The sequence below is a fragment of the Sarcophilus harrisii genome, chromosome 3, assembly GCF_902635505.1.
Source record: "Sarcophilus harrisii chromosome 3, mSarHar1.11, whole genome shotgun sequence".
NCBI classification, from domain to species: Eukaryota; Metazoa; Chordata; class Mammalia; order Dasyuromorphia; family Dasyuridae; genus Sarcophilus; species Sarcophilus harrisii.
The window spans coordinates 240,005,102-240,017,211 of NC_045428.1; the positions used below are offsets into that span (position 1 = coordinate 240,005,102).

The 12,110-nt window shown below is 31.6% G+C and overlaps 1 protein-coding gene across 7 annotated transcripts in view; it reads right to left on the minus strand.

The window, feature by feature from the left end:
- The window catches only part of ERG (ETS transcription factor ERG), a 126,700-nt gene that overhangs the window by 12,853 nt on the left and 101,737 nt on the right, over positions 1-12,110 (minus strand). For all 7 annotated transcript variants that reach the window (XM_031959279.1, XM_023498849.2, XM_031959281.1 and 4 more), the window contains exons 4-6: positions 11,466-11,669; positions 8,790-8,870; positions 8,005-8,076 (exon numbers count right to left, since the gene is read on the minus strand). In XM_031959279.1, the coding sequence (XP_031815139.1) occupies positions 8,005-8,076; positions 8,790-8,870; positions 11,466-11,669 (357 nt within the window). The remainder of the gene's footprint in view (positions 1-8,004; positions 8,077-8,789; positions 8,871-11,465; positions 11,670-12,110) is intronic.

A 12,110-nucleotide genomic window follows, 5' to 3' on the forward strand; every position in this document is an offset into this window, starting at 1 on the left:
TGATGGATTCACAAGTGAATTCTATCAAACATTGAGAGAACAATTAATTTCAATAAAACTATTCTGGAAAATGGGCAAAGGAGGAGCTTTAAAATTTTCTTTTATGACCAAAATATGGTGCTGATACCTAAACCAAGAAGAGCAAAAACAAGTGAAAGAAAGCTATGGAATAATTTCCCTATATTGCTGCAAATAACAACAAAATGTCAGAGTGGAAAATTACAGCAATATATCACCAGGTTCACCAGGTGGAATTTATATTAGAAATGGAGGGCTGATTCCATATTAGGAAAATCAATATAATTGACCAAATCGATAACAAAACTGACAGATTATAATTACCTGAAAAGATAACAGAAAATTTTTTTGACAAAACACAACATTCTGTCTAAAATGCTACAAAGTTATGTTCTCGGTAACCATCTGTGGATGACTTTGCTATTCTCAGTAGTACAATCATCCACAACTACTCTGAAGGACTTATGATGAAAACTCCTATCCATACTCAGAGAAGGAACTGCTTTTATCTGAATACAGACTGAAGCATTCTCTCTTTCACTTATTTCTCCTTTTTTAAACTTAATTTTTCTTGAGGGTTTTTATTTTCATTAGGGTAGATCTATTTTTTTTTTGCTACAGTTTGATTTTTATGGAAATGTTTTGCATAACTTCACAAGTGATTTCTTAATTGTGAGTAGGCATAAGGGAGAGAACCTAGACCTCAAAAGATTTAGAAAAAAATGTAAAATTTTTGTTGTTGTTTTGAATATAACTGGGGGTGTTGAATATTAAATAAATAAAGAAAAGGGGAAAAAATATGCTACAAAACTTCAGGATCAATGGAACTTTCTTTAAAATGATAAGTTGTATCTATACCACCAGTAAAGTATTATCTGTAATGAGGATAAACTAAAAATCTTCCCAATAAAATCATGCTTGAAGTAAGAATGCTCATTATCATCATTATTCAATATTTTACTAGAAATGCTACCTATAGTAATAAGATAAGAAAAAGAACTTAAAGGAATAAGCAATAAATAAACAAGATTATGTGGTTCTTTGTAGATGGTATGATGATATGCTTAGAGAATCAACTAAAAAATTAGTTGAAACAACTAAGTTTAGGAAAGTAGCAGTATGTAAAATAAATGCATATAAATCATCATCATTTCCATATCTCCCCAAGAAAACCCAGAAGAAAGAGTGAAAAATAGGAAATCTAGTTAAAATAACTATAGACATGATTCAACTATTCTGAAGAGCAATTTGAAACTCTGTCCAAAAGTTTATAAAATTATGTATACCCTTTAACCCAGCAACACCACTACTAGCTGTACCTCAAAAGAGACTTAGAAAAAAAAAGGACCTATATGTGCAAAAATACTTATAGCAGTTCTTTTCTAGAGACAAAAAAAAAACTCAAGAAAGAGAACAAATTAAAAATCTTCAACTAAGCACAAAATAGAAAATCCTAAAACCAAATAAAAGATTAATAAATTTCAAAGTAGAAAATCATTGCACCAATAAATAAAGCTAGAATTAAGTTTTATGAAAAAATAATAAAATGAAAAAATATTAATTAATTTGATTTTTAAGGGAAAAGAAGAAAACCAAATTACCAGTATCAAAAGTGAAAAGGTTTGGGATAACTAGGTGGCATAGTGGATAGAGTACTGACCCTGAAATCGTAGGACATGAGTTCAAATCTGGCCTGAGATAGTTGACATATACTAGTTGTGAGACTCTAGGCAAGTCACAACCCCAATTACCTTACTCTACCCCCCCCCAAAAAAATTAGAAGGGTGAATTAACATATCCCTGAAAAGGAAATTAAAGCAATTATTGGAACCAAATTATTTTGCCCAACTAGAAGTCAATAAATCTCACAATGTAAGTGAAATAAATGAATACTAAATGTAAGTTGTCCAGATTAACAGAAGAGGAAATAGAATACTTAAATAACCCTACTTTAGAAAAAGAAGTTGAACAAGCCATCAATAAACTCCATAAGAAAATATCTCCAGGACCAAATGGATTCACAAGCAAATTCCTATCAAATATTTTTAAAAATTAATCCTAATAGTTTATAAACTATTTGGAAAAATAGACAGAGTTCTACCATTTTATGATAGAAATATTGTATTAATACCTAAGCCAGAAAGAATGAAAATAGATAAAGGAAATTATAAATCAATTTCCTAAATGTCTATTGAAGTTAAAATTTCAAATAAAATAACCATCAAGGCGATAACAGCAATATCTCTCAAGAATCACACATCATAATGAGATTAGATTTATAAAAGGAATGCAGGATTTCTTCAATATTAGGAAAACCATCAGCATGATTGACTATATCAAAAATAAAACCAACAGAAATCATCTAATTTTCTCAATATATGCAGGAAAAAGTATTTGAAAAGCACAGTACCCATTATTATTTTCTAAAAAAAAAATTAGAGAACTTTAGAATACATGGACTTTTCCTTAAAATGATGGGTTATATCCACCTAAAATCATCAACAGGCATTATCTATAATGTGACTAAACTAGAATCCTTCCCAAAAAGAAAACCACAATGCCCATTATCAGCATTATCTTCAATCCTGTACTAGAAAAGTACCTATAGCAAAAATAGAAGAATAAAATAACTTGAAGGAATTAGAACAGGCAATGAGAAGCAAATGATATGATGGTATACTTAGAGATTCCTAGGAAATCAATTAAAAACTATTTGAAATAATTAAGAACTTCAACAAAGCTGCAAGACATAAATTCCCACAAATCATCAGCATTTCTATATATGACCAACAAAGTCCAGCAGCAAGACATAAAAAAGGAAATTCCATTTAAAATAACTATAGAGAATATAAAATATTGGGATTCTACCTGCCCAGACACATCCAAAAACTATATGAATACAATTGCAAAACATTTTCACACAAATAAAGTCAAATCTAAACAACTGGAAAAATATAAATTGCTCATGAGTGTCCAAACAACATAATAATATCAACAATTCTACACAGATTAATCTACATATTCAGTGTCATACCAATCAAAATACCAAAATAGCATTTTATAGAGCTAGAAAAAGAACAATAAAAAAGGTTAAATAGAAATAGGAATTTAAAAATTAGAAGATGGATTTTGACAATTTCAAACTGAATTATAAAGTGGTAATCATCAAAATAATCTGGAATTGTATAAGAAATAGAATAGGGAATCAATGGAATAGATTAGGTACAAAATACATTGTAGTAAATGACAATAGAAATTTAATGTATAATAAATCCAAAGATCCAAGTTTTGGGACAAAAACTCACTATTTCACAAAACGTCTGGGAAAACCAGAAAATGGTATGGCAGAAACTGAGTATAGACCAGCCTCTTATGCCAACTACCAAAATAAAATTAAAATTGGTATACAATTTAAAAATCATAGTGATATCATAATAACACTGGGAAAACATAGAATGTTTCCTGTCAAGTCTATGGGAAATGAAAGAACTTAGAACCAAGCAAGAGATGACTTTACAAAATGTAAAATGGATAATTTTGATTACATTAAATTAGATTTTTTTTTGGTCCAAATACAGCCAATGTAACCTAAATTATAAGAAAAGCAGAAAACTCGGGGGAAGGGGTAATTTACAAGTTTCCCTCATTTTTTAAATATGTAGAAAACTGAGTTAAACACTGTTGGTTGAGTTGTGAATTGTTCCAACTATTTTATAGAACAATTTGGAAATGAGTCTTAAGGGCTGCAAAACTGTGCATAACCCCCCCCCTTTTTTTTTATTACAGCTTTTTATTGACAAAACATATGCATGGGTAATTTTTCAACAATGACCCTTGCAAAAAGTTCTGTTCCAACTTTTCTCCTCCTTTTCTCCACCCCTTCCCCTAGATGGCAGGTAGTCCCATACATATTAAATATGTTAAAATATATGTTAAATATAATATATGTATACATATTTATATAGTTATCTTGCTTGTGCATACTCTTTGATCTAACAATACCACAACTAAGTCTGTATCCCAAAGAGAATTTTTGAAAGGGAAAAGAATCTTTTTGTACAAAAATATTTATAGCAGATCTTTTTGTGATAGTTAAGATTGGTAATTGACAGGATAGCCATCAATTGAGGAATGGCTAAACAAGGTACCTGATTATAATGGAATATAATTGTGCTATAAAAATCACTGTAAGAAAACGAACAAGTTGTAGTTTATAATGGAATGCTATTATGTTGTAAGAAATGATGTGAAGGATAATTTCAGAAAAAAACAAAAAGACTCACATGAACTGATACAGAATAAAGTGAGCAAAACCAGGACAACACTGTACACAGTAGCAGTAACATTGTATGATGAAGAACTGTGATTGGCTTAGTTGGTCTCGGCAATATAATGATCCAAAACAATCCCCAAAGACTCATGATGAAAAATCTACCCCACATAAAGAGCTGGTGATGTCTGAATACAGACCAAAACATACTGTTTTTCACTTTCTTTTTTTTAGAAATGCTAATACTAATATGGAAGCATTTTATATGATTAAACATGAATATAACTTATATCAGACTGCTGACTATCTCAGGGAGGGAAAAGAGAAAGGAAGAAAGAATAAAATTTGAAACACAAATTTTAAAAAAAAATGTTAATTGTTTTCACATGTAATTGGGGGAAATCTTTTAAATTGGTAATAATCATCAGAATAATCTGGTACTGGCTAAGAAGTAGAATAGTGGATCAGTAAAGTGAATCAGGTCCTCAATATACAGTAGGAAATGATCATAATGATCTAATGTTTAACAGAACCAAAGACTTAAGCTTTGGGGATAATATGATATGATATGACATATGATATGATATGATTTAAAAAAAAAGTTGAGGAAACTGGAAAGCATTTTAACAGAAACTAGGTCTAGACCAACATCTGACACTATATAGCAAGATCAAAATGAGTATAAGAATGAGACATAAAGCATGACATCATAAGCAAGTTAGGGGAAATGTTATCTATCAGATCTACATAAAAGAGAAGAATTTATGATGAAGTAAGAAAGAGAAAGGATATTGGAAAATAAAATAAATAATTTACATTACATTAAATAAAAGTTTCCACAAACAAATCCAATGAAGCCAATTTTAGAAAGAAGAAAATTGTGTGTGTGTGTGTGTATGTAAATTACACTAAGTCCTTCTGAAAAAAATCTTATTTCAAAAATATATAGAGAACTGCACCTAACATTAAAAAAAAATAAGTACCATCGCCTAAGTGGTAAATGGCAAAAGAATATGAATAGGAAGTTTCTAGAAAAAGAAATCATTACCAGTAGTCATATGAAATTCTCTAAATAACTATTGAGTAGAGAAATGCAAATAAAAACAACTAAATTGGCTAATATGACAAAAAAGGAAATTGATAAATGTTGGGAAGTTGAGACACTAATGCATTGTTGGTAGAGTTGTGACCTCATTCAACCACTCTGGAAAGCAATTTGGAACTATGCCTAAGGGCAACTATCTGTACATACCCTTTGATATAGCCATACCATTGGGAGGTAGAGATCATAAGAAATCATTTAAAAAGGGAAAGGACCTACACATACAAAATAATGTATGGCAACTCTTTTTGTGGTGGCAAAGAATTGGAATTTGAGGGGATACCTATCAATTGGGGAATAGCTGAGCCAGTATGGTATATAAATGTAATAGAATACTATTATATTATAAGAAATGATAAGCAGGTGAATTTCAGAAAACCTGGAAAGACTTACATGAACTGATGCAAAATGAAATGAGCAGAACTAGGGGAACATTGTATCTACAACATCATCAGCATTGTGATATGAATAACTTAGCTCTTTTCAGTGATAAAATGATCCAAGAGAATTCCAAAGGAATAGATAATGCTATCTACATCCAGAAAAAGAACTGATGGACTCTTAATGTTGATTAGAACATACTATTTTCACTTTCTTTAACTTTTTCCATGTTTTTCCCTTTTGATTTCTTTTTTTCTTTTACAATATTACTGATATGGAAATATAATTAGCATGATTGCAAAATATGTAACCTATATCAAATTACTTACTATCATATGTATTAAGGGTATGAAGGAGGGAGGGAGAAAATGTGGAACTCAAAAATAATTTTAGATGAATCTTAAGAATTTTCTTTATACACAATTTGGAAAAAATACTATTACAAAAAAAAAAAAAAGAAGAAGAGTAATAGGAAAGAAAGTGGAAGCACTTGTTATAGGTGGCTTTCTCAAGGAGTTTGGCCTTAAAGAACAGAAAAACAGGACAATAATTAAAAGGGATAGAAGAATCAAGTTAGAGCTTTTTGTTTGGGAGAGATATGATCGTATCTTAGCAGGGAAGTAACCAGTAGACAGAGATGGAAGACAAGTGACAAGAATGAGAACAAAGGAGTAGAGTTAATTCATTACATGAAACAAAGCTGAAGAAGGAGATAGTAAGAGAAGGTATTTAAGTAATGTGACAATGAATTCCTCAATTATTTACAAAACATAAAGAAAATATAAAGTTAATACCTTGATCAGTGAGCCAAGAGAAATGAATACAGCCAGTATTGAAAAGGATGTCCAGATAGGTTATGGCATCACGGGGAGTCAAGTTTCAGTGATTGCCAGAAGACAGAAGGTGTGGAAGGTAAAATGATTTAGAATAAAGGAAAGTTTATTACCTAAGGAAGAGGTGTTTCAAAGAGAACAGTGGAAAAGGGAACAATGAAAAAGGAGTATGGTTGGAATTTGAGGGTGTTAGGGTTGAGGGAAATGGGAATAAGGAATTGAGAGATGGGGGTGGGAATGGAATTTGGATGTAGAAGGGTTCAGAATCACTGAAATGTGTCAGGTAATAAAATGTCAGATTATATCTCAAATACTGACTATTATTTTAGGTACCACATTTTAGGAAGGAAATTGATAAGCTGAAGAGTGTCTAAGAGAGGGGAAACCATCATGATGAAGGACTTCAGGAACATGCTATGTAAAGGATTGGTTAAAATCACTGGCGATTTTTAGCCTAGACAAAGCAGACCTACTTGAGGACAGAGTATGATCTTTGTCTTCAAGTGTTTTGAATTATCTCCTGTAGAAAAGAGATTAATTGTCTACTCTTTGGTCAAAGAGAGAAGAGATAGTAATGATGGCAGTTGGCAAAAGTTAGCATTCAGTCAATTTTGTCAGGCATTTATGACCCATGATGATATTGTATTGGCAATGTTGTATTTCAGTCATAAATTCTCAGTCAAAAAAGAATGCATTGTTGATATTAAAGCCATTTCCTTTTCATTATTTCCCAATATGTTATTATTAATGAATATATTGTTAATTATATACATTTTCTTTAAAAATCATCAACTGATTTGGAAATCATGTTCCCCCTGATCCTAGGCTATCTCCACCTCCTGCTCTCTATCACCTTTCCTTTCTCTCACCTTTCTAAGCCTTTCTTACTCCACATCTCACTTTGGGTGCAGCTTTGGGCGTCATTCCTGGGAAATCAGAAACTGAAAAATGAGCTTTCACCTTTATTTGCCTGGAATGAAGCCTCCATACTTCCTTCATTCAGAGAGAGCAGCTTTTATTTTGGTTGATTGTATTTATGTTTCCAATGCTTAATACGGTGCCTGGCAAATAGTAAGTGCTTAATAATATTCTCTCTCCATCTTTTTCCAGCTCTCCTTTCCTTCCTCCCTCTGTTCCATTGAAAGAGACTACTAAATGCCACATATACTGAAATAATTTTCTTTTACTCTTTGGAGTAGTTATTTAAAATATTTAAAGTAATTTTTGAATCTGATACAATTTGTAAATGAAATTTATTACTTGAATTTGGTGTGAAAATCAACAAATGTAGGCTGAGGATCCATGGTTCTATCAATCATATATACTTCAAATGCATTATATATCTCATGAATATGAAAAAATATCATAATTAAGAGGTCAAATAATTGAAATTTTCATACCTGGCCTAGATGCAATTCTTTGTGTGGATTCAGGATATACTGAAGTATTTGGGAAAATAAAAGTGGCCCCTCCTATAGACAAAAGGAAAGATAAAACATATGATGTTCTTTTTTAAAAAAAATTATCAAGATTTACTTTAAACAGACAAGAATAATTTTACCTCTCCATGAGCCATGAATTAATTCCAAAAGGAAGAAGTTCTGGAATTTTCATGTTACATTATTTACAAAGTGCTTTTAGTTTTAATTTTATAATTTTCTGACATAGTTATTATCAATAAATGGAAAAGTAGAAACTGTTCCAGAGCATTCAAACACTTCTACAACATTCTATAGCATTTTTTATATTTATTTTAAAAGAATTACAAATGTTTTAAATAATGTATTAAAAAATTAATTCAAGTTTCCATCCTAATGTGGACAAGATGGATTACTTGCCATCTAGGGGAGAGGGGAGGAGAAGAAAGGGAAAATTTTGGAACAAAATATTTTGCAAGAATCAGTGTTGAAAAATTATCTATGCATGTTTTGAAAATAAAAAGCTTTCATAAAAATAAAATGGGGGGAATAATAGTACCTAAAAAAAGATATATGTATGAAATTTCTAGCATTGAAGAGGATCTGACCTCCATTCATCAAGGAAAAGCATAACTCTAAAAGTGTTATTTCTACTTCATGAACTGAGCATTTTCTCTCTTTTTTTTAAGGATTCAACAATAATTCTATGCTTGAGAAAGGTCATAAGTTAAGACATCTTTAAGATATGAGAACAAAGCCAACATTACCTGTGTTTCTAGCATGCATTAACCGTGGAGAGTTTTGTAAGGCTTTATCAACATCATCTGAAGTCAAATGTGGAAGAGGAGCTACAAAACAAAAGTAATGCCAAAATGAAAAAAAAAGAGAGAATTATCTTTTAAAAGTCATTTTTGTCTATGTATTTCTATGTCAGTTTCAGGAACATGTCCTATTTCTTGTTAGTATGTTGTTGTTTAGTCCCTGAGTGACATTCATCTCCTTGTGTCCTAGTAAATCAACTATATGTAGGATGTTCTTGATGAGGACACTGGAGTGATCTGCTAGTGACTTCGGCACTTTTTTGCAGGTACAGGTTAAGTGACATACCCTGAGTCACCTTGCAAATAAGTGTTTTAGCTCTGGACTTTCTGACTCTTATCCACTGTGCCACCTAGCTTCCCTGATAGCATGTCAAAACTATCTTAATTCAAGAAATAAACAAATCTGATCACATGCAAAGCAATTCTAGAGAAACAATGGTGCTGCACTGACAGGTTTTTTTCTCTATTTAAATCTGCTTGCTAATTTTAAAATTAAAAGTCTCAATCTATTAGTCTTTTGATCACCTCTCACTTGTCATTAAATAAATGTAAATCCCTTCATTTTTGATTCCGCCAATAATTTGTATTTCAGATTTAGGTGAAATTGCAGTACTGTTTCCCTATTAAGTGGAAAAATATCCAGTTTCTAAGCATTTATGAAACCTTTCCTTTACATTTTGTTATATATTGATTTTTAGTCAACTTGGAGTAAGAGGAGGTACCTCAGTATAAGTGTAGGAGTGCCAAGTCTTGATTCTAGATCTAGTTTTTATCACCAGCAAGGTGACTTTAAGACAAGGCATTTCATCTTTATGCTTCCTCATCTGTTTTGATTTTGTTTTGGTTTTTTGTGAGGCAATTGGGGTTGAATGACTCGCTGATGGTCATACATTATTTAGTAGTAGATAAAGGACAGTCCTTGGAATCAGAAACAATATTTAAGTGTCACTTCTGATATATACTAATTGAGAAACTAGGGAGAAGTCACTTAATTTCCTATTTTTTGTTTGTTTTGTTTTTAATGCAGTACTCTATAGCTCTAAGATTAAAAGAAATGCCTATCTAGATTGGTTTAAGATCTACCCTGGGAGTTGCCCCTATACTTATGAAACCATCATAAAGGTTCATAACCCCTTTCAATGTATTCTTGTTAGTTTTGTAAATACCTGGAATTTCTTTTATAAAGGGTCAAAGATTTCTATTCCAGCAAGAGAAACTGAATGCAAATACTATTGGGAGTAGTAGGAAGCAAAATATCCCTTAGAGATTAGAAAATAGTGAATGTAATTCATACCAGAGCATAAATATCTGATAAAGGGTAAAACAACAATTATTTATTAAGCATTTGTTGTGTTCCAGACACTGTGCTAAGCTCTAGAGGTTATAAGTATGAGTATTAAGAAAACAGTTCCCACTCTCCTGGAGCTTATTATATTCTAATGGGCAAAGCAAATACATAAAAAAGGAAAATGAAAAGTAGATTGAGGAAAGTAACCTGCAGGGACATTATGATACAATTTAAAGAGTCAGAAATAAAGATGGAAGGGGAATCAAGGATGATCAGCCTGAACTCTTCTTCAAAACAGAGTTTAAAGGAGAAATCCATCAAAATAGGAGAAGAGAGCCAAAAAGAAGCAAAGATATTGCAGGGTGAAAAACTAGCTGAGATAGTTTCAAAGTCCAGAGATCTGACCAGTTTGAGGGATGTCACAAAATGGAAGCCCTAAAAGTAATTCAACTATAGGAGAAGAGGGCTATAGGGAAGCAGAGGTGTGACAGCATGAGAGCCCTCAGGAGCCAAGCAAAGTGAAGCTTCTTTTGCAAGATCAAGGTTGCAAAAGTAAAGGGGAGGTAAAATGCCAAAAAGAAATTTTAAAAATTCTCAAAAATGACAACTAGAGGCTATCTAAAGACAAATTGCATCCTTGACAATTTTCCTGGGGGTGATCTTGGTTTAAGGGCTTATTAATTCTAGAGTTGATTGGTATGCACATTCCATCATTAACTAGGCAAAAATGTCAAACTGTCCTCTCCTTGTGTAAGTGTTAAGTGTCTGAGGCTGGATTTGAACTCAGGTCCTCCTGATTTCAGGTTCAGTAGTCTATCTCCTGGGCCATCTAACTGCTCTTCAGTTTCTTTATCTCTAAAATAAGAAGGTTGAATGGAATCTCTGCAGTCTCTTCTAGCTCTAAATCCATAACTCTATGATGAGCAACAACTTTATTCACATTTGAGTTTCTTGGACAATGGAATTAATTTCACTGAAAAAAGGGATTAGGTGGAGGGGAAGGGAGTAGAAAGATCAGAGAACTTTGGTTCAAAGACTGACTTTGCCATTTGCTACTTTGTTATCACTTAAATTCACTTAGTTTCCTTAGGTCTCAGTTACTCATCTGTAAAATGTAGATACTAAATCTCTTGTAAAAATCTTTTCAAATTTTAAACATATGATCCTATCACTAATATTGTTAACTTTTAATTGCAGTGTTTGCTAAATAATATTTTGCTAACCTAAGACAGTAATATTTCAAGTAGAAACTTGTCAAATTAGAAATAGGTTAAAACAGGAAGATAATTAACAATTTTTTTGAAGTTTTGTCCCATAAAAGGAAACTGTCTTACTCTCTCTGAGGTAGTGAAGATGGGAGAGAAGAATATCAGCATTATAACTTGGAGTAAGTCTTTGGAAATCATCTTTGGTCATCTTGCACAGATCCTTCCCATCTATGTTCTGGAACAATAAGATGTCGACATCTGGAAGACCATATTCTTTCACTGCCCATTCTAGCCATTGCCGGACGTGGTCTGTGCTCCATAATGTAGGATCTGAAAAGTTCAGCAAAGTAAATATTGTGAACTAATTATTTGTATTTAAATCTTAAGCCATCTACCCAATATATGCTTAGATAATTTTCCCCACTGCATATTTTGGATAGGCCCCAAGAGTGAAAACTAACTTTAAGTAAAATACAAACTATCGTTAAGAACTCAGAGAATACAACATACAAAGTATTTGCAAATTTTGAATTATTTTAAAATTAATTTTGTATTATTCATATCACTAGCCCATGTCACTGGTGTAGATTACTGAAACTTTATGAGAGAGAAACTTTATCATTTCAGTGATTTAAACAATTAGTAGGTTAAGTATACATCAAATTTTTTGTAAAAATTATTAATAAATTTTTGTAAAAATATAGAGTGAAAATAAGTGTCCACACAGATCCTAAAATCTTTACTAGCAGAATATAACAAGTAAACAAAAAC